The sequence below is a fragment of the Sardina pilchardus genome, chromosome 11 (genome assembly GCF_963854185.1).
Source record: "Sardina pilchardus chromosome 11, fSarPil1.1, whole genome shotgun sequence".
NCBI lineage: Eukaryota > Metazoa > Chordata > Actinopteri > Clupeiformes > Clupeidae > Sardina > Sardina pilchardus.
In genome coordinates, this window is record NC_085004.1 from 3,863,450 (window position 1) to 3,886,818 (window position 23,369).

Genomic DNA, 23,369 nt, shown 5'->3' on the forward strand with positions numbered 1-23,369 from the left:
AGTCATCACTTCCCTTCTGAGCATGCTTAATGACTGCAGTTGCATCAGCAGCAGACTCTGTGGCTTCTGTGCTGTCTCTTGGTTATACGCTGCTCTTTGACTGATGCATTTGCACTGCGCTGCACAGCACCTGCAAGCACCACATGAGAAAGGGAAAACCAGAAGGCCAGATTATGAGGTCAAGCACGCTCTAATTCAACATAATGGATTGCTATGCACCAGTCTTGCTTGTAGTGACATTAACTTTAATTATGAATATTTTTTAGAACTGTAACATTTATGTTTTCAAATTAAGATTGAATAGGTTTTCCCATCTAACAGCCACGTGTTTTCTTTGAACTAATGAGAACAATGACCGTGAAATAAATGCTAGTTCATCTGAAAAGCTGATAAAAAAACATGATAGCATCTCTCACTGATGCAACATCCAGAAAATACTGTCTGGTGCGCACACACACACACACACACACACACACTGCAGTTGCTCATGTTGTAACCCTCTCAAATAAGTGCAATCCTCTGTGAATGGAATGAGATACCGTGTGCTCCATTGACTGGGGTGAGAGCAGGAGGCCAAGGGCAGCTAGGAAGTCGGCCTGTTCTCTTCAGCACACTGCTACTGTGCAGGGGGGATACTGAAAGCAGTGATAACTGCACGTCCTCACAGAGACAAAATGGCAGCCTGTATTTTCTTTCTTTTTTTTCTGAAAATAGAGCACCACATGGAAAAACACTGCATATCAACTTGTGTGTGTATTTGAAGACACAGTGGTTATCTTGAGGCTCATCCAGGTTAGCTTGGACATTTTGTCTTTGAAATCTGTTCACCCTTATCCTCCACCCTTTTGTCTTTTCATCACAAGTAATGTGACGCAGGAATGCACAGCTCCAACGAGACGGAGTCGAGCATTTGCTTCACTATCAATAGACATTTAAGACTGAAGATTGCTGTGTCTACTCTAATGTTGCATAACCACTCAGTAATGACACTTCAGAATGACTGCTCCAAAGTAGTAGACTAAGTGAACCATATCTGTTTCGCAGCTTGTAACCTGACAATCACATTAGCACATCATGATGTTTGTACACACCGATTATAACACATTCAACCAAAGCACATCCACTATATTATATTTGTTGTGTTTGTGTTGACAATTGTGTGATCGGCAGAAAATGGCAGCTTTTCTCCGTGTGTATACTTTCCCTCCCAGAACACGATTAGTTCTAAATGTTCAACATATGTCAAACTGACTGTGGCACATCTCCAGCAACGGAATGAAGTTCTACTGGTTAGTGTAGAGTGAGAAGCTTCACTTTTTGTCACTTGTGATTCAGCTGAGAGCAAAGGTCTGTGATGAGATCATGAGCAGTAAAAAAAACACGTGGTTTCTAGAACTAGTTATTTTTGAGTACATACTGTAAGTGTATCAAATAGTATGTTATTCTGCCTTTAATGGATCACATCTGAGGCTGAGAGTGTGTCTGGTCCCCTGTCAAAAAAAACAGTCAGTGTGCTTTCATCTGGAAAATGGATTAAGCGGCACACATTCTAGTGCTACTAAGTGGATTTTTATCAAGTGTCTTTTTGTTTAGAGCTAAATCCTTCAGGTAATTGAAGAAAAACAAAATCATGAAATATTTAGACCAGAAGGTTTTTTGAGTACATTTTATTTGATAAATAAACTAGTTGTCAGTAATTGTCAGATATATATATATATATAATATATATATATATATATATATATATATAAAATATATGTTGCTTTAAACAATATCAGGATGAACCTACTTCAGTTAAATATATCAGGAAATTAGTGTTAGTGAAATAGCCTTGCCTATTTCTTAAAAATTCAGTCTTTGTTTTAGCTCCTCCAGTTTGCCATTTTCTGCCTAATGGCTTCAGTCCGTCAGTGCAGGCGGCGTTAGATGATCTGGGTTAAAGTAGCAGTACGGTGACCAGGAGCTGTCCTGTGCGCTGGCCCACTGAGTGGGCGTGTGGCTCTCGGCTAGCTCCTCGGCCTCCTCTTCGCTGGAGGCGTCTTGGTGGCGCGTGCGTTGCTTGTCCTCCACCGAGTCCTTGTGCCAGTGTCTGCTGTTGGGCTGTCCCTTCTGTGTGTCCCCCTGCGCCGTGGCCATGCACTGCTGGCAGACGCGCACCGGCTTCCTGGAGATGTTCTCCAGCACGGCCCGACCCTTTGAGCAGCCGTTGCAGACGATGAAGCCGCAGCGGCGGCAGTGGTGGCGTCTCTGCGTCACGCCGAAGCGCTCCGAGCAGCGCATGCAAATGGCCGACGCTCGGTCGGGAATCCAGGAGGCGGCGAAACTTCCCCTCTTCTCGGACTTGAGGCCGAGGCGTTCGATCTGCTGCAGACGGCACTCCTCGATGTGCTCCATCCAGGCCTGCTTCTCCTCGAGCGAGGCGGCGGCCACGGAGAAGGACTTGCGAGGCGTGCGGAGCAGCCACTGGTTGACCATGCCCAGCCCATCCTCCAGGTCCTCCTGCTCCACCTCCTCCAGAGGGATGATCTGCTGCCTCTTGTGCCATCTCCCGTGAAGAATTATACTCCCGTACACCAGGATGTCATTGAACAGGTAGAACACCTTCTGTTGCGGCCGACGACGGCACAGCTTCAGGAGTCGCCCCTCTCCCACCAACACACGACCCGGCTCCACCAGCGACTTCCCAGAGGGCCCAAAGGAATTCTCCACTGCCTGAATCCGCTCCCGGTTCTTCTGTTCGAATGGTGCCTGGTCCACCATGACTGACTGGTTTGGTAGAGGAAAGAGGCAGTTTAAGTATATCTGTTGACCTCAGATCCCATCACAATGCAGTCCCACTTACTTATCTAGTCTAGACAGTATCTGTGCCATTTTACCTATTTAACTTCACATCCTAAAAACAGCAGTCAACTCATCTGTTAGACTAAAGTCAATAAATATTCAGAATCACCACAAGCACTTCACGCTTCACTAGCTATTATGAGCAAGGTAAATGAAAAGCTAACACTCTAGCATAACTGAATGAGTTTAGTCCCCTGGTAGCTCTCAGTAAACATGGGTGTTAAATGTTAATTTTACAAAATCCAACAAAACAAACACAGAACAATTATTATGGAAATACCTGGCAGTGTAAAGATCTGAAGAGACTGTGCTAGAGGTGAATTTCAGCTTCTTGAAGGTTGAGCTATGGTGTATGAAAGTATCTTTCAAACAAGCGCTGCTTTCCAACTTCTAAGGTACTGTACGTGCAAACTACTCAGCTTCGGTCTTCAGAGTGTTTCATGTCAACAGAAGACTTCTTTATATGCACGCCTCTTTAAGTGCACGTCAAACTCGTTGTTCCTGTTTTGTTGAGGGGAGTTCCAGTGAGTTCTCAGAAACAAAGTGTGTGCTATATAACAACAGAAAATAAATACGTTTGTTGTTTGTCAATATTTTGCAATGAACCTCATTCTAGGTATTATTACAATTGTTTCCCCGTTTCAGGTTCTTTTACAGAATGTTTTAACATCAGTTTCTCGACTGTCTTATATATGTACACATCAAATGCTATTGAAAAATATTTCTTTCCCCTTTTTTCCCCTTATTGGGATAGTTGTTGCTACTACAGTAATTCTACTATACTCACTATTACATTTTATTATTATATTATTAGCCTAAACATTGATGGTATTTTGCATAATCATTTACCTTCAGTGAAACTGACTTATCTCAATCACATAAAGCTAAACTGTAGGTAGAGGACAAGACAAATCCCCACTATTTGTAGGGATTGAGTGCCTTGTTGTAGTCATCTTTCAGAGAGCTGCAAGAGCCTTACATGTTGGTCTCTCTCTGGCCTATGTTCTGTGGAGACCACACATGCATCTCTGTGGCTATTGAGAAAAGGCACCATTTATTGTTAAGAGGAAGCTAGGAGCCTCAACATGCTGTGTTTCTGTAGAAAGATGACCCAAGTCTTTGGTTTTGCAATTTTAGCCTTTTCTCTCCTGCCGCCTGTCCCTCTGCCTCTGCCCCTCCCTCACCCTCCTTCTCTGTATCACATGCAGCTGAAATTGCACCTGGGCTTGTAACCACGGTTGCAGACGGAAATACGACACAGTATTTGAGAAAGGTTGCATGGATTCAGATACAGTTTTTTAATTTACAAAGAATTTACACCAAAAAAATAGATATCCAAAAGCTGAATACATTTGTAGGTCCTGACAGCATTTAATGACCAGTAATTTTGACCATCACCTACATATTTCCATGGCTTTATGTAAAGTTTAAGTTTTCCTTAACAACTGATGATAACTGCGTTGAAGTTAAAAGATTTTCGTCATGGATACTTCCAGAGTATCCATGACGCCAACAATCAAAACCACCCTCCAATGGGAATGCTGAGAAGTGCTTTCCAGCAGTGATCAACAGGGTGTGGCAAGGTGTCAGTTTGGTAATGTGTGCCAAACAAAACACAAGTTTCATTGTTAACAGTCACAGTTTCTCTGTGATTCTGTGTCACTGTTAAGGTCACTGGGTTAAGATGTTTAGCTTTTGTTCTAAAATCTCTGACCTACAAACACATATGTGATAAACACATTTGATTAACAGCTTGAATGACTACTGTACAGATTGTGATTTAAACAGAAAGATTACATATGTGCCGTAGCTCCACGTTGATATTAACTCTACTGGAGCTTACTAGAACTGGTAATGCTGCTGTTTAGTTGTTGTTTATGGGACAGGAGACAAGTCACTGAAAATCTCAATTTAGCGTACATTGTATTTAGCAATATTGAGGGATTCCAAATATAGTCTGGTAACACAAGTCATGTATATCCCAAAGGGTGATTTTGGCGAAAAATATTCAATTTGATTTAAAGACTTCTTTTCCTTTTTAAAAATACAATTTTATTGGAATAAATGGAACATCTAAAAATCAAATAAAAAGCTATATCCATGAAAAAAAACTAGAAGGTAAAATAAAAAAAAGTGCATCGAGCTCCCCCTTGTGGACAAAAATGATAGTGAGCCCATAATACACAAAAGACACAGAACTCGCCTGTCTAGGGAAGACGGCACCCCAAGGTCTGAAGAGAACATCAGTTAATGGAATATGAATCTACAAAAGCTGTTACACAAATATTACTATTCAAAGAGAAAAAAAAAAGAAAACAAAAACAGCACAAAGAAAACACACACCTACCGAGCACCTTTCATGTCTACCGGTCATTAATTCTCCGGCAGACCAGTGTTTACTCATCATGCCACTAATGAGAGGACTGCAGAAGGAACCTCCAGAGTTGTGGCTAGGCTCTCCTCATAGGTCAATCGTCCCTCTGGCTTTAAACTTCTTTGCAGAGCGCTCACTAGAGCGCAGCTCGAATTTGCTCCCGTAGATATGAGAGACAAAGCCATCAATTTCCACACTGAACACGCTGTTCCTCTTTGGAATTACTGTAGGGGAAAAAATAGAACATTTATTTTTTTATTATTATTGAACACCTTAGCTGATAACAGACAAGTTGTTCCTGTCTGAGTATAATACGAATTATTATTGTACAACCCTGTTTCCAAAATGAACACTGTCAATAAACTAAAATATATGTTTTTACATTTTACACAGCTTCCCAACCTTTTGAGAAATGGGGCTATGTGAATATTGTTAATCATATTAAAAGCACAGTTGGTGATCCTGGAGAAAGCTCGACATTTGAGTTGACAACCCTCCTTTACACAGTCCAGAAGCAACACTTTGATCGCCTGGATCAAAGTTTGTTTCCCATTTAGAGTTGGAACTGTGTATGGACACCTGAGTGTTTTTGAGTGCACACAAGGAATGAACAGCTAGAGGAGCATGAAAGAAGCTCGCCGAGTCTGAAAAAAGGGTATTGGATCAGAATCATGCCATGCATCTTTTTGTCACATTGAGAGATCCAGTGAGCAATAACCACTAACACACAATCAACACTGTCAAAACAGTTGCAGCATTTACCAATTTGATCAACCAGACCAGACAACAAGTAGTAGTTCCTACCTTTCAGCTTATCCTCTTCTGTAATGATTTTAAACACATGCTTCATCTCCTGCACCAGGATGCCCCTAGAGCCCACATAAGAGGGGCATTTGGATCGCACCACTGCTTGACAAAAATGGATTTACATATCACGAATAGAGAGTTAGAGGCATGATGGGAAATGGACAATAAGAACAGTCAGGCAAATGCAGAACATTCAGCTCATATCTGATCAGTAACACCTTGTCCTAACCGGATCCAAACGAGCGACTGTCAATGTTGTCTGTCTACACAACATTGTGTTGTGTCACGGGATTTCATATTTCTCATTCAAAATAGCAAAAGAGCAATGCGAGCGACAAAAAGAAAATAGAAGCAGGGCGTCCGACAAAAGTTCTCTCAAAAACGTTGCGCTGCTCGCGTCGATTCAGTCAGGACACTCCAATAGAAAACAATAGAATTAAACTGATTGTATCGCTAATGTTCGCTCTCATCGCGTTTGGTTAGGACAAGGTGTAAGGGGTGAAAAGACATACTGAATTTCAAGACTGACATCACAGCTCAAAATGATATCCATAAAAAGTCACAAATGGTCTGAAATGAGATGCCCACCTGTTAGTACTGCCCCATGGAGGTCTGCCTTCAGAAACTTCTGCTGAATAGTCTGAGGATTGCTACAAAGTAGTAAACAATTATTCAGTCTTCAGTTTATAATCTACTGTATGATGAAGTTGAATGGCATTGTAAGTGTATGCTTAAAGGTTTGCCATCATCACCTTTCTGGTTTCAATCCATTGCACAAATCGCGTATGTACTGCTTCCACAGCTCATGTAGAGGCAAGAACAGACTGTACCTGAGGAGTGAGAGAGAGGACCATCTTCAGAATCATCCAAATGCTGAGCGGCATAACCATACAACATTCAATACAATGACCCAATTGCAACATGAAACCAAATCAACAGAACGTGAAAGAGTACCAATGAGGTAAGCACACTGCATTCCCAAAGATGATGCAGAATATAAATTAGATATCTCCATCTGACTTTATACTGACAGAGAAAAATAATTACTGATAGAAGTAGATTCAAAGACCACCTTGCAGGTCGGAAAACCCTATAAGGCAGTGTTGATAAATGATGAAAGAACTAGATTCACAGAAAGAAAAAAAATGATAACTACGACAGAATCAACATATTGTGAGAAAATTGTGTGACAATAACTTCCGCATAAACCACTAAGTGGAAGTGAGGTAAGAGAGGGCAAACAGATCTAGTTCATGTGAATAGTGTAATGGATCCTGACTGGACAGACTCGGTGAGATAGGGGCCAGCGAGAGAACAGGGGAATGAATGACGGGAATTGGAAAGAGGTAGAGTTCTGGTGAGAGACTCCGTGATAACGCTGGCTAACACGGTGTCTACGTCTGTGACATTATCTTGATATCCTTTAATAAAACTGCTTTAGCAATCATACTCTAGACGTGGCTGTTGATCAAACGCCCATGTAGACCACCTTCCTTTTTAAGTCCTGTTGGAATATTCACAATATTCCATGACAATTGGGCAGCATGGCAAATAACATCGATTTGCACAAAAGCGTCTGCCAAATCCCAAAAGTATAACGATAGCATCAAACTGTTTGATGGCCAAAATTCCTTCTGTTGCGACAGTTTATGAGCAGAGCTATGTGGGCTACAGCTACAGAAAAGATGTCAGGAATGAAGAAGATAGAATACACTTTTGGGGGTGAGGAAGCAATGAATAAATGTAAGACAGCTTAGTAGCGACATAAGTGGCAGTATAGCTTAGGCAGCTGCTGCCACATCAACTACAAGTGAACGAGTCAAAACAGTAGCCTACACTAACGAACTAGCAGGGTATGACATAACCGCAAGCCTAATTAGAATTAAATTACAAGCATTTGCGTTCATACACTGGCTGGTAAACACTCATGTTCTAACAACGCACATTTACAGAATGAAATACTTCTGGCAATGTCAGCGCAAGTATCTAACAAACACAATACAACCATACTTATCGATCTCTTAATGGGTATCTGAATTCAGCTATCTACAATTATATACAATTTTGATCAAGTCAGACTATGCTGTGTGATATGTACAGTGGGGAGAAAATGTATTTGATACCATGCTAAAGTTGCCTAAAAAGAGAAATATCAAATCACAATGGATCTTATTGCCTTAATTCAAAAATCATCACATACCCTTCACCATAGCTAGAGATTGGCATGGTGCTTTTTCCAGTAGGACTATTAGCCCGTTTGATTTGCATTGAGCTCAATGAGCATCAAACAGGCAACTTTAGCATGGTATCAAATACATTTTCTCCCCACTGTAAATAGGAATATGAATGGAACATTTAATTAACAACTCCAACTCCATGTAAACACTATATTTGCAATATTGTCTTATTCTGAATACGGTCAATACAGTGAGGTCCCCTCTATTTAGGCTCCCTGCTTTTCTTGTTAGGAAAATGGTGGACGTGATGTCCTGACAAGCTGGGAGCTCAAGGGACAATTTAAGATGTTCACCTTGTATGTCCTGTAATATGAAGCATTTGTGGGCTGGATAGGCTTATTTAGGAGCCTGCTTAAAATGGGTACACTTACTTCTGATTACTGTCCGTAGGTTTTGTAAAACATATTCATACACATTTTAAAAAGACATTTTCAGTCAAGATGAAGAATAAAATCAGTTTTGAAATCAACCCGAAAATTGCTCTTTAAAGTGGGATATTTGATACGCACTTTTGATGCTCTGGTTTGATCTGGAAAACTTTCAGCTCTCTTCTTTCTCTAGCATTGAGCCCTTTAGCCTTTTTCCGTTTCACCTTGGCCTTCTTTGGTTTGCTGTACTCTAGCACGACAGCCTTCCGAAGCAGCTGCTCATCCAGGCGATCCTTTCTGCTAGGCAAACTCCTCTTGAGGAAAGAGCTTGTGAACAGCGCTGCCTGTTTGGTCCCTTGAGACTGCATATAACATCACAAGCAAAGCAGTTAATACACCTGAAAAGCCTCCCTGAAGCATTTGTGGCATGTGCCGATATTTTCGGCTCATGACAGGCACTCCCACAGCTTTTTCATTATGGATTAAATCACACATGTCATGTAGAGTTCCTGTAGATCGAGTCAAAATAATAATGCTAAAACTCCACACACAGAACACAATTGGATAACCCCTGAACATATAATGCATTGCAAGAGTTCATTTTCTTCAGGGACATGGACAATCACATCAGATCATGTCCACCCTGCCCATTCATGTCCCCACTATGTGTACCAGGGCCAGTTCTAGCCTACTACATTTTGGGTGGGCTTAGTGTTGTAGTACTCGAGTCCGCTTTGGACCACCTTAATGCCATCACTAATATTGAATGTTGCCAATGCTTGATCATTCCCATCACTGGCGATTACATATGCAGTATATAATGGCCTATATTTTACACTTTGTTTTGACACAAGAAGTTTACCCAACTGCTGCTCCGGCAGTTCACCTTCTCCTCTCATGCCCTGATAGTTCTGCTTCATCTTCTCATCAACAACATCACTCACTAATATCCTTGTTGCGTATGATCACAATATTGAGATTCAGGAAGATTCCGGGCCAGATAAGTATATTGTAGGTTGCTCACATACAATACGCACCCTCTCATACCAACCTCAAGTTGTTTCTAGAGAACTTTAATGATCTGTTTTTTGAGAACTGTAATCATTTATCCGGAACACATGCAACATGTTGCTGTGCAAAATTGCTCAATCTGAAATTGCACTGCACTGTAATGTCAGAGACTTGTCTCCACTTTACAACCCTTGACAAGTTCAGTTTTTTGAGTGCATCTCTGATACAGCATTTAGGCTATGAGATGTAACAGGGATGTCAGCATAGCATGCCAGTATGTCACATAGGCTGATAAAAGCTGTTGCTCTACAAACACTGTCTACTTAATCAGAGTCAGTATCCTGATGAGGGAATATATTAAATAGACATATATGAAAGGTTCGCAAAGTGATATCATGCTCACTATTTTTAGCACTTTGAAAATACAGTAAGCACAATATTTTATTTTGTGTGGCTAATGCAATTTGTAGTTTATTTTGATACACTTACAATTAGGGTATTTGATATTAGAACATTTTTGATGTATTCTTGGCCATCTCAGCCAACAGCTAGAGAAGCCAGGCAGCAACCGTGGTTACACTCTGGGGTCATCAATTCATGCCCCCGAGAGTTTAACATTGTAGCTGCCTGGCTACTGTAGCTCTCGGCTGCAACAACTCGATCTATGAACTGTGTTCACCATAAAGCCAAATTAAGAACAAGAAAGTAACATGGGATGATAATATTCAAACCTTCCCCAACGTTTTCAATGTTTTAGAATAATTTAAGTAAATTGTGAATTTCAGCGCATGGCCGTTTTTATCCTATGTATTTAATTTTCACATTAAAATAGGCTACTTGTCATGCCAAATGTAATTCTCACTGTGTCAGACAATTACACCCAGGCTAGGAATATCTACCTCTCAACTTGCAAATGTATCATCATGGCACAACGTAGGCCTACCGACTGGTAGTGGCAACAGAGAACATGATAACGCTGACCTCTTATCATAAAGATAAACATACTATCACAACATGAACTGACTATTTTGCAAGCAGAACACTCACCTGAACTCCGAGAATATCGGCATGCTCTGAAGGTAGTTTCGACTTCACATCAGCTGAAATGTGCAATGCAATTTAGTTTACTGTATGATCCGAGTTAGTTTTTGTGTCCATATACGCATAGCCTACTTCTGGATAGCAGTAGATGTTATTACAACAGTTGAAATTACACCAGCGATTACAAATGAACAACATACTAGAGTTATTTAAAGTAAAGGACAGCATTGTTGTGTTTGGAAGGATGGATAACGTGGTTAGATCCACGCTAACCATGCTTGCTAACGTGCGTTATAAACAGCGAGGCTATTAACGTTAAAGATCAGCGCGTTATCCAGTAATTGTAGATCTTAAGTAAAAATAATGCAATCAGCAATAAATCCGTTGAGTATGCTCACCTTCCATATTCCAAACAGCATACGCTTAGTTTTAGGACACGACTGGTTGATCCATTTATCATTGTCTGACAGCCAGGTCTAGAATTTTACATTTCAGTCCAAAGCAATCGAGTCTCGCATAATGGTTCAAATAGTTTGCAAGGTTTGTGTAGGAACCGTACCGTAGAAACTGACTGACCATCATCAGCGTAAGAGTTAGTGGTTATTGTATAATTCACTAGCCTAATTTTGAAGACTCATAATACATTCAGGGAGAGAAGCCCAGAACAGTGTAGGCTACTGTTAGTTAGGCCTGCATTATTCTGGCAGCCAGTAGCCTAGATAAAAATGTAACAAATTGCATTGACATGCAATTTCATCAAGTATTTCCTATTTCACTATGCATATTTCCAAAATCAAATATCTTACTTTTTTGGCTATAGTGCAGAAATCAAATTTACATGAATGAATAATGTTGATTTTCCAATTTCATTAGAAATTGATAAGATAGGCCTACATTACTTCCATTTTAAACAGTTGTAAATGTCTTCTAAATAAAATCAACAGAGCTTCCCTCATCGTTTGTAATGTAAACAAAAGTAATAGTCAAAGGACACTCATTGAACTGTACAGCCACTTTCCTCTTTACGTGTATACACACATCCAACCTAACACATCACAGAAGTGCTGTGTGTAATGACGCATAGAAAACTGGTGTGTGAGTGAAAAACATGTTTTCTTGGATACAGTGATACAGGAGCTTAAATTCATCATTATTTCTAGACATAAGAACCACCGATAGATGGATTGGTTTCTTTTATTACTTAGGTGAAACATTTAGCTTTAGTAATTCTGTCCAAAGGACTTACACAGCCATTGGCACAAACATGGTCTAAAAGAATTAGTATTAGGTGTTCAAAGCCTCTCCCACATTTTCTGAAATGTCATGTTTTGACCTGAGGTGCATTACCGCGCGGCAGGAGTAGGTCTGTGATTGAAGGGGCCCCTGGTGAGAGCTGTTGTTTTTCTTGGTGGAAAAGTTCATCAGTTAATATCAGCTTAGTCATGGGCCTCTCTCTGATCTCGGAGAACAAGTTCAGGTGCAGGTCAAGTTGGACAGCAGTTTGGTGAAGTTATTTGAAATATCCTCTGACATGTCATTTCTTAGTTGATTTAATTCTGTGGAGTTGGATGTGCAAATCTGCTGTTCTTACTACTAAAAACTACAACTGACTTGATCTGATTCAACAGTCCCCACAATGAGAAGCATTTTCGTTCCCTGATTTTCAGAGCCTTTTTTTTTTTTTTTTTTTTTTTAGTGCAGATTGCACCATACGTTTCAATAGTTTCAATCAAAGGTCCTGACTTTGATGCCTAATTTCCTGAATTGCCTGGTGATTTCAGAAAGAATCGATGTCAGACGACAAGCTGGGAAAATGGGGCCGTGAAAAATGGCCCACTCCTCCAGTCCCTGCTGCAGCATCCTCTCTGTGGCACGTCTACCTCAAACAGGGATAATCCCCCTCATTTTCTCCACATTCATCGCTTGGAGCCCCCTACAGACCGCAGAGCCAGAGTATGCTCACAGGCAGCCTAGCAGAAGTTCACCTGTTCATTTGTCCCAATAACAATAATCAGAGCAAAGCAAGTGGCTTTTAGTGTGTGCAGGGATGCTATGCTTCAGTTTCCCAAAGTGATTAACACTAGAGGAGAGGAACATCACGTGTTGGCTGATGGCCAGAGCTTGACGACTCTCTTCTTTCCCCTCTTTCTTTCTCTCATTCTCTGTCTCGAATACAGAGTGCAATCCTACACATAGATGATGTGAGAGAGACCATCAAAATGGCCATCGTGATTCATTTTTAAAGAATCTGTTTCCTACATAGCATCTGAAAACTAGGATCCTCTTGGTGTGTGTCGACAGTGTGTTGGTAGGCAACAGACTGAAGTGCACTTAGGCTTGCCAGCCCACAGCTGAGGTTAAGAGCACTTTGCCTCTTTTTTTCGGCCCATAGGAGTGAGCCCGCTTCAGAATGAGGTCTCTGAGTAAATGTTATTAAGGGCCGGGTTGACATACTGTGTTTTTTTATTTATCAACCATTTTCGGGAGCTGTTTCTGTACCATCACTGTCTACTCATTTAGCTACCTCTTCCCGCACTCCATTTAGATATTAGGAGAGACAGTTACACAGGCCATTAATGTGGCTCTTAGGGACGACTGCCTGTCCACATCAATTCAAAGAGTTGAATTCGCATTTCAAGAAAGACAACACTGCACTGTGAGCAAAATGAACTAAACCTTTAGCAAAAGCCAGAAGTGATGGGAGATGATGTCTAGGCCTCGATGAGATTACCCTAGAGTCTAGACAATGTGATTCAGTCAGATTATTGTGCTATTATTACTGTGATATTTTATTTGTTTTTAACAGACATATTTGGAGCTTTCTTCATTAACTATCAGTATAAAATGTGACTGTAGTGATCTTATTTTGATACATAGAACATAGTGTCAAAATGTGGTCATCATTGATCTGTCATTCATTTAAAAACATTTATTGATATATTGATGTGAATGAAAAGATTAGTTTGTAATTGAGGCCAACACCAAACACAGAGCATACAAAAGGTCTGAGCACAGTCCAATAGCAAAAGGCAGTTTTTAGTTTATTTACCATTACCCAATCATCAATTTAGGAATTCATAATGTGGCAGTTTGTCTTAGTGTTCCGCACTTGCACTTTGACCATAATAAAGTATGATTTACTGAATCTAACTCAGATAGGACACCACAGCCCTAGTATACTAATGTGGTGAAATAATATTCACAGGTGTTGAAAATATCTGTCACCCTGAGTGAGCACTGATGAAATTCCTTGACAAGGAAAATGAGGTGCCCACAGTCATGTTCTTTTGGTAATCACAGCATCTCGATCTACTCAAAATTCATAGAGGTTGTACCAATTACAATACTTTCTACAAACTTGTCTCTCTGCATTAAAATCTGCATCACTTGCTTTTTTTCTGGAGTTTGCTATTCATTTTTTGGTCAAAATCTCCGGGTGTCTATTTAATGGGGGCGGATGGGGGGGTTGCTGAGTGAAACTAAAGCCTTTTTTGATGTGATTTTGGGAGACATGTCGTGCTTTACGGAGATCCGAGAAGTTCTGACACTTGAGCTGGTGGGTCTCGGGAGCAGCGTTGCGTAAGTGACTGCAGAGGCACAGTGCAGCACGAAGACGTGTGACGACACTCCCCGCCCCTGGATGCCCGTGGTGGCCGTCCAGCCCTGACAAGCTGCACTCTACTCTACCACCAGCACCAAGCAGAGAGGACAGAGAGAGAGAGAGCTCCCTCAGTGCTCCCAAATGCAAATGTGGCTTGTACATTTTTAAACGTTGTAGCTTTTGCAAATACCTCTGCGGCTCAACGCAACACAGAAGAGATGTGTGTGTATGTGTGTGTGTGTGTGTGTGTGTGTGTTTCTGGTGTGGGTCTCTCTCTCTCTTTCTCCCTCCCTCTCTATCTCTCTGTGTGTGTGTGTGTGTGTGTGTGTGTGTGTGTGTGTGTGTGTGATGCCTGTCACGAACAGTATGGTAGTCTTAGGCAGTCTGATACCTTTTAATGTCCCTGAAAGTGTCCTCAAGGGGGCAGTGTGACATCACATTTAGCAAATCTCTTCATCATGATGATCAGCTATGCTGTAATCTCCTCTGAGCCTCAATCCTGTCAATAGAGGCCAGATAGTAGCTGACATTCTTTCTCTCCTCATTTGGACAGCAACTATGAGAGGATTATTCGTAGTGATCGTATTTCTGAGAATGTTGCTGTTTGTAACCCATTCGGTTCGCTATACAGACAACAAGGAAAGTTGCTAACAGCTGTCAGAATACAGTTCATTCAAGTTCTGAAGGGCAATGTTGAAATGCATCCAGTTATTAAATTGGCCTCGGTGTAATCAGTCATACACTTATGCATAAAAACACACTCTTTTATATATGTGCGTATATATACTGTATATATAAAACTCAGTCCTGAGAGGCTTTGTGTCTGTTGTTTTATTAAAAAGATGATGCCCCAGGCCCCTACTGCAGACAAGGACTCGTTTGTTTCTCTTAGGGTGCACTGTGTCATACTACTGTACTCCCATGCATAGACACAATGGCTGCTATCGCACTGTATTCAACCGTTCTTTCAGTCACTGGCCTGATGGTGAGATTGTATATGACATAGAAAACATGGCAAAGGCAGGGCAGCTATGCAACTGTCACTCCAAAAAGCATCACTTAACCAGGCTAGCCGCCTCTGACAGTGCATCACATTTCTTTGAAAGAAATAGAGCTGCCAGTCATGTGAAATGGTTGACACCAGATTTTGAGGCACACAAGAATGGTCTGATTCTCTGCGCTACATTGTCCACTGAATGGTTTGATGTCCACTGTAATGTCAAACTGGCTCGTTGTAATGGCCACCCTATAAATATTTTGTATGCCTTAGAAAATACATTTCCAACAAAATGGGCTCATCCATGTCATCTGTCTTGGTTTATGTCCGCGCAGAAAGACCTCCAAGGCTGTACTATTGTAGAATTGTGATGAAAAACAAAGCAAGTGGAAACCCCCACCCCTCTGCCACCCCTCTCTCTTTATCCTGCTGGCGAGTCACAGGTTGCTGTGTGGGTATTCATTTCTGAGAAGCTGGCTTTCAGAGCAGCAGCACCATGTTTTGGCATCCCGTTCCTCATCTGGGTGCCAGGGGTTAACCACAGGCCAGGCGGAGGATAGTAAAGAGGGTGATCTCCACCGTTTATCCGGCCGCTTACTTTGGATTACAGCCTTATGCTTGATTACAAAATTCACTTTTCTGGTGCCTGTCCAACTCAACGGACCACCAGACTGCCGAAGCTCTGATAGAAGTATTTGTTTACCATTGTCTGTTTGACATTCGGCTGGGATTTAATAGTTATAATGTATTAGTCTGCCGAAACAGGAAAATTCACGGAGCAATAATGTCTAATACACTATTGTATTGAAAGAATGCCCGCCGTTAGAGTACAAAGAATACAGATGCTGATACTCATATCTTTACCACAAATGAACATTTATTATCAGGGTGCCAATCAGTAATACCGAATCCTCAAAATGTAAACCTGCTATAAATCTACTCTCTGTAACTCCAACTGTTTTTTACAAAAATACCAAAAGAAGCACTTACATAATCATCACTATGAACTGATAGCAGCATGGCTACAGGCAATTATTAATGGTCAAAGGATAGGCCTATCCGTTCTCATAAGAAAAAATATTATTTCATCTCACCAGTAAATGTGACTTTTGCTTTGAGCATAATCGGGTCGTATAAATTTGGGCATTATTTTAAGCTACTGATATTGTGGCTCACTGTAATGCATTGAAATGGAATGCTTTATTAATGACATTGACGATGTGCCACCGAGGTCATGTTTGCTCTTGGATGTGTTCTCCTAATGACTGCGTCTTTCCCTGAAGTTGCCAAGGAGAGCAGAGGAGAGCAGAGGAGACGGCCGCACAGGTGGCCCGGAGCTGGGGAAGAGCCGCGCAGGCGCCAAGGTGACTTTGAGTTCAGGCAACAGCGCCCTTCTTTGTTTGTATAGATGCTACCTCCTTTGTGAACATTTGAAAAAAGATTGCGTTGAGCTATTTGAGTCTGTTTGCCATTTTAACACAACCTGTTGGTTTTTAGATATGAGCACACAGTACATTTTAGCGCTGTAGGAGAGAGGCTTTTATAAACGGTGAAAACAAGGGCCCTATAGGGGAATATATATACGGTGTGAATATGGTACAGTACATTAGCATGTTAATGCTTCTCCTGTCTGGAGTCATGACAGTATGACCATTTAACACGTTTAGATCGAGGCACCTCCCATGTTTATACTCCCACACTTCTACTCCTAATGGTCCTGTGGCAGCCCTTGAACTTCTGGCTTTGCATATTCTAACAACAAAAAAGAGCACGGCTCAACTTCCAAATGGAGTTGAGACGAAACCAGCTCTTTCAAGTGGACATAAAATAAGTCGTAATCAGATCAGTGTGAAATATCCTTTCAGCACAGTCCATGTAGCAAAAGAATCAATTCAAAAATAGTAACAAACTGGCGTCTTTTCCAGTAGACAGCTCTTTCCAATAAATGTCTTTCTTTCAGCTGTCCGTATTATATTCATTATCTGCCAACAGAGACCTTTTATGGGGGAAACAAAGCCATACGCAATGTTGAGTGAACCAAGTGGGCTCCCCTTAGATTAAACGTTTCTATGTAGCCTTGGCATTCCCCTCTAGCTTGCTCTTTAAAGTGGTTAGGTCTCTCTTTGCGAAATTGTGCTTTCTCTGAAAATATCCTCTGGTGGTTTTTGTTTTAAGACTGGCAGAGACAAAAAGTAATGTGATGCTCCTGATTGACACCTCCTGAATGTAGTGTTGGCTAACAGGACTTTTAAACGCCGAATAGAAGCATCCAACACCTTCTACTAGTTCAATCTCCAAATGTGGTGGTCTCATGAGTTTGCTGTCTTCATGGTAAAGGAATGACATCTTGCACCAAGGGAAACGCCAGGTCCACAACTCTGTGCAATTATTCTCATAATGGCAAGTGTGTGTTGTGAAGCTACCGTTATTAAAATGATTGATGAATGCAAAAGTTCCCTATACCCAAAGCTAAGCAGGTCAACAAAAGCCTGTGACCAAACATGCAGAGGCAGGATAGTCAGCCCTTCTGTCCTGTCCAGTAAGCGAGCTATCCGTTCAAAAGAAAGACATCTCCTTTAACAAAGTTTGATGCTATCAGGCTAACTTTACACCTGATTTACACAGAGGGACATCAGTGTGAAATTGAGATCCAAACAGCAAGCTTCATTTCTGCTTGAAACAGAGAGAAACTCTGTCCTTTTCCTTTGAGCGGCGAGAAAAAAAGATGCTGAGAATGTGTGTCTGCGCTGTCCACATCCGTTGTGGCTGACAGGCCGTGAGCGTGGACAGGGCAGACAGCCAGGCAGCATGTCAGCTGAGCCACCAGAGGACCACAGAGAGGAGGTGCTACTGCAGGGATAATATGACAAAGCCTTTGTTATGGCGGACAGGGAAATGCACAGGCAAAGCACTGAGGAATGGGGGTGGAAATACTGTCTTAAACCTTCTTTAGAGTTTTTTTTACTTTGCACCTGTACGTAACAAGCTTTTTATTCATTTTCTTTTTCTCCAGTGAGTATCCATCCACCTCTACCCATCCATCTACATCTCTATCTCTTTCTCAGAGAAGATTGGAATCTCAAGTGCAAAACAGCTCTATTCAAACACTTAAGATTTGACTTCTCTCTTAGAATTCTCTTTTACTCACTTGGTTCCATTCATTACAAGGTCGGTGTTTACCATAGTTGGCACTCTTCTTTTAACCTCTCACATGGAATTTAACGTGCGTGAAGACTGACATGTATGGTACACATTCTGTCCACTGATAATTGAGACGATAATGATAATGGTTACTTGTGGTCACTCCGGAATCTTTGAACTTGAAAATGAACAGAAAGCTTCTGGAGAGGGAGAGCTGCGGCAACCCTGTTTAACAATCTGCTAACACTGCATGCTCAATTAAGGGGAAAATAACCTTGACTCTCCACACCAATGTGAAAGTGGCAAGCTTAAACTATGCCCTGTTGTACCATGTTCAATGAATTCAATTTCTTTCTCTTAAAGCTAGGGGAGCTGTAATCTCATTAGCAGTAAAATTACACGAGGGCAGTTGTCTTCAGCAGCATTGCTGAGGCAGAAAGTTAAAAAACAAAGAGACCAAATGGAAACAGGGGGGGGGGGGGGGCAATGATGCAGATGGTTTTTGATGTTAATGATAAATAGTAAAACACTCCAAATGAGCACTTCACTCAAGGGCACATGCTCACGCCAAGGGTGAACTTGGCAAATGTGTGTTTAAAAGTCGGTGCCAATATCTTTGATGCCTCTCCCACTCGAAATGTTTCAGGGCTCCCTTCTAAGTAACCTTTCAAGTCTTTTGTGACACTCATTTCAGTCAGCCATCTCCACTGCTGTGAAATCAGACCATTTGTATACACAAGACAGACCTTACAGACCCTTGACAGAGGACTGCGAATCCAATCATTGGTTAACAATAATACGGCTCACTGCAGAAAACATGAATCTTCATGCTTAAATGTATTGAAATGTTGTCCGCCCCTGAAATAGTAAGTTATGGTTGAGCAAAACTTTTACTCTTTTCGATTGCACTTCCCCTTACACCTGCTGTCCAGTGGACCAATACCCTCCTCTCTGTAAACATGAGAAAGCACCATCAGAGAAGTGTACACTGTGTGCGTATACTGTGGAGTATTGACTGTGGGACCTTTTTTCAATGCGTGTGTCTGCTGCTCCTTTGACACTCTGAATGGCACAGGTTCTCTCTCTCTCTCTCTCTCTCTCTATCTCTCTCTCTCTCTCTCTCTCTGCCTCTGCGTTCCCCGACTGCAGCCCCCCCCCCCCCCCCCCCCCCCTCTGCAGACTACCTGGTCCTGGCAGCCCTGGGCTCCCGTGCATGCAGGCGGAGTGTCGCTGATTAAATTACACAGTGCGGCGGGCAGCCAGCCGCACTCTCTTAACTCAACGCTGATGTCTGAATGCTCCAGCTGGGCTCCTGGGCGCTTGATGTAGTCACGGATAAGTCAGCGGATTACCATATTTCAGACAAACGAATGGCTTTGTAGAGCAGGCTTAGTCCTAAAGCCCCTCGGTACAGCCCACAAATCCAACACAAAAGGGACGATCTGAAGAAATGGGGAATGGGAATATATATATAAAATATAATTGTCTGGCTTGCCAGTGTTCCTGATGTGTCTTTTTTAATTCAGACTTGTGGCTTTGGGTTGTGATCTCATTCCATACCTGAAGAGAATATGGAAAAAAGAAAGCTCTTTGCAGGTTACGCCTATTATTAATACCATCCTGCTTCCTGGACCCCTAAGGCAAACTGGCCCATGTTTCCACTGCCACAGCTGTTAAATATAAGTGAAGAAGTTTATTAAATGTACCTATTAGCCAAGGGAGATTTAGGAACTTTTGAAATGGTCCTTTTGTTCCTCAGTTTTTGAAATTGCCCTTTTGTTGAAAAAAATGCTGTTGAGTTGGAGTGGAGTGCTGCCTGGAACCATGCCTTTGTGGTTGAGATGCTCTTTGGTTGAGGGCTTGAAATGCAAAACGTAGACGATACCTAGGGACTCATCTGGTGAAAACATTAAAATGCCGTTATTTTATGGGCAGATCATTGTCAGGTGAACAATTAATTAACCAATGTCAGACAAAGGTAGCCACCACCAGACATTTGTGCCAACAGGGAGCCTCGAATCCACCCAGCAAAGTAAGAGTCCATCAGATATAGACAAACATACATATGTACATCACACTTGCATAGGAAAATAAGCATACATTTTTACAGGAAACGGCAGTATTCTAAATTTTCATTTTTGCTTTTTACTGTATGTAAAAAAAAAATGATTCAGTTGCTTTACCCAATTGGGCAATTGTCATTTTTGGTTTTCAAGGCATATCTATTTATAGGCTGTGTAAACTTTGCCTGATCTGCTGGCAATTTGGATTTCGCCCTGCAGCTCAGGCTGGAAACCTGCACATCTATCTCTGCTTCCTGTCCTCATCTTTTGGGTTCAATCACAAACTGGCTTATCCAAAAGGCACACCCGGATCATTGCCCTGATTTGTTGAAAGACTATCCAGAAGTGTACAGTCATTTGAACTATCCATTGATCACGCCTCTTTTGCAGTAGAAGTATAAAGCGCAGACTCCCCAGACTATGTTCAATCTTAAACGATTGAGTTATAGTGATAGCCAGACCAGCATATTTATGCTTCGAGACTCTATCCTGTTGGCAACGTTTAGTCCTGCCAACACAAAACACATTGCAGAGTGGACATTTTAACTTGTAAATAACAAATGTTGTTTTACAGTTAATAAAATGTTTTGTCTCCATGAGTATCATAAAACTTTTTGCATTTGACCACATTAGGGTAGATTACACTGACCACACGTGAAGCTGCCACAGAGCCTAACTGACAGCCAAGTGTTGTTTGAAGGTGCTGACAAGTAGATGTGAACAAGTTTATCACTCAAAGCAGATGAATGTTTAAAGCTCAATGTGGGGGGTTCCAAAAAACATTTCTCAAAAAGGCATCACATTGACTCTTTCTGACTCATTTTTCCTGATAATGTTCTTAATAATATGCTTCTGTGATGAATTTAGTGGAAAAGACAACCCCTAGAGCACTGCCTGACACTTTCCAAAAGAGACTGCCATTCTAGATTCCTTGCTTTATTCTTAGCCATTTTGAGGATTGCCTTCTTGTAACCTCTGTGAACAAATCTTTTTCTTATCTCTGTAGCCTTTGTATCAAAATAATTTGTTTCGTCGCAAGCCCTTCTAAGCCTCTGGAATTGGGCATAGAGTATGTTATCCTTATGGTGTCTGGAATGAAAACTTTTGATATGTAAAATGGCATTGCGGGAGGTAGGCTTTCTATAGATAGTGGAATGTAAAAAACCTTTGCTGTCTTTAAATATTTCCAGGTAGAAAACAAATCCTTTTTTGTCAAATTCCAGAGACAATTTGATGTTTTCATTTGTGCTATTGAGATATTCATGAAAAGACAAAAGTTCAGATTCAGATCCGGCCCACAGCAAGCTTACGTCATCTACCTGCCCATTATCTTATTGCAGAAGGAATGTTTGGTGGTATTAGATACAAAGTCTGGTAACACTTTACTTGACGGGTTCATTCATAACACATTCATAACAGCTGTCATGAACTGCACATGAAGCATTCATGACTGTTTCATGAAACATGACTCAACATTCATACCAACCCTTTCATGAATGTGGAAGACAAAACGTCAAAAACTTGTCAAAATAAAAGTCCAACAATCACAAAGCAGCAATGCTGTCTTTTTTGTTTTAGCCAACCTGATCATGTCACATCTTAGTCAACGGGGAAGTCCAGTGTCCAGGAGAATTTAGTTTTTTGTTTGTCTGTTTGTTTATTTTATGATAGTAACCTCTGAAGAATGCATAATTGTCTACACCAATGACTGTATATAGATATATAAAACAGGAATGTCCAACCATTCAGAGGTCCACAGATGGTCAGTAGTTCACTTCCCAGTATGATGAATACTTCACAACTCGTATAGTAAAGTGACATTTCAAGTAGACTTCATAAAATATTCATGAGAAACGCTGGAGAGGATTCATAATACCCGGTATATGGATTACTAGATTGTTGGACTTTTATTTTGACAAGTTTTCGTCGTTTTGTCTTCCACATTCATGAAAGTGTTGGTATGAATGTTGAGTCATGTTTCATGAATCAGTCATGAATGCTTCATGTGCAGTTCATGACAGCTGTTATGAATGTGTTATGAATGAACCCGTCAAGTAAAGTGTTACCCAAAGTCTTGTTATACCCATATATAACCCTGCATAAGAGGGACTATAGCAAGCTCCCACCCTTTTGCTTGTCTGAGTTAACGATCTTGAAAGATGAAGATGTTATGATTTACAGTCCATCTTTTTAGATCTAGGAAAAAATGCACAGAATGGTTTTCTGTTTGTGGTCTTACACTCAAAACATATTCTAGAGCTGCAAAGCCCTCTTCATGTACAATTGAGGTGTAAAGTGACTCTACAGTAACCAATATGGTATCTCACCCAATTTGTCCCAGTCCACAGATCTTTTTGTTCCTATAGTCATACCTCTTGGGCTTTGGTAGGGCCAAGAAAATAAACAAAAACAATGAAGAAATATCAAAAAAAGGACACAAGCCCCACGACTGCTGGAAGCTTTATTGTGCCCTTCGGTGTCTTGGAATAAAGTTGAAGCATCTCGGAAGCATACATTACCCTCTCTCCCTTGATGTGTGGCCTTTTCAATCCTTTACGCCACCTAAGTGAAAGGATGCTTTTAATGCCTTTCTCATGTTCCTTTATTTGGGGTCTCTCTCAACCTAATAATCTATATGATTATGCATCTCGGGAGGGCGGTTGTTTTGCGAGTAATGTACACATTTATCAGGACCGTGAGGAGGGGGTTAGTGCTCTTCCCCTCAGATATGATTAAGGCCTAGAGGAGAGGCCTGGTGAGCGCATATCTCTGGGGGCAAAATGGATGTGTGGATGCACTGTAATGGATAGGTGGGGGGGGGTGTTGTGATGGTGGGGACGCTTTAAAAACAAGACAATAGATGAGATGAAAAATGCAATGCAATTTAC

The 23,369-nt window shown here is 41.3% G+C and overlaps 2 protein-coding genes across 2 annotated transcripts; both read right to left on the bottom strand.

The window, feature by feature from the left end:
* Window positions 1-1,710: 1,710 nt before the first annotated feature.
* On the bottom strand, window positions 1,711-3,289 carry plekhf1 (pleckstrin homology domain containing, family F (with FYVE domain) member 1). Its single transcript, XM_062549744.1, has 2 exons — window positions 3,122-3,289; window positions 1,711-2,766 (listed from the first exon to the last, which is right to left on the bottom strand). Exon 2 carries the CDS (start codon window positions 2,758-2,760, stop codon window positions 1,900-1,902), a length of 861 nt encoding a protein of 286 aa, XP_062405728.1. The 5' UTR covers window positions 2,761-2,766; window positions 3,122-3,289; the 3' UTR covers window positions 1,711-1,899.
* Window positions 3,290-4,152: 863 nt separating this feature from the next.
* Window positions 4,153-11,180, bottom strand: pop4 (POP4 homolog, ribonuclease P/MRP subunit). The gene is made up of 7 exons (XM_062549745.1): window positions 11,078-11,180; window positions 10,686-10,738; window positions 8,769-8,989; window positions 6,775-6,852; window positions 6,611-6,672; window positions 6,020-6,121; window positions 4,153-5,439 (listed from the first exon to the last, which is right to left on the bottom strand). The coding sequence occupies exons 1-7, from the start codon at window positions 11,082-11,084 to the stop codon at window positions 5,303-5,305; spliced, it is 660 nt and encodes a 219-aa protein (XP_062405729.1). The 5' UTR covers window positions 11,085-11,180; the 3' UTR covers window positions 4,153-5,302.
* Window positions 11,181-23,369: the final 12,189 nt, after the last annotated feature.

What these genes read in the sequence shown, in the direction of transcription:
- plekhf1 (XM_062549744.1), bottom strand. Translation starts at nt 2,760, where the DNA reads ATGGTGGACCAGGCACCATTCGAACAGAAGAACCGGGAGCGGATTCAG.
- pop4 (XM_062549745.1), bottom strand. An exon ending in AATGGATTGAAACCAGAAAG is followed by an intron (nt 6,673 to 6,774) that starts GTGATGATGGCA and finishes ACTACTTTGTAG; the next exon opens with CAATCCTCAGACTATTCAGC. An exon ending in CCATGGGGCAGTACTAACAG is followed by an intron (nt 6,122 to 6,610) that starts GTGGGCATCTCA and finishes TTTGTCAAGCAG; the next exon opens with TGGTGCGATCCAAATGCCCC.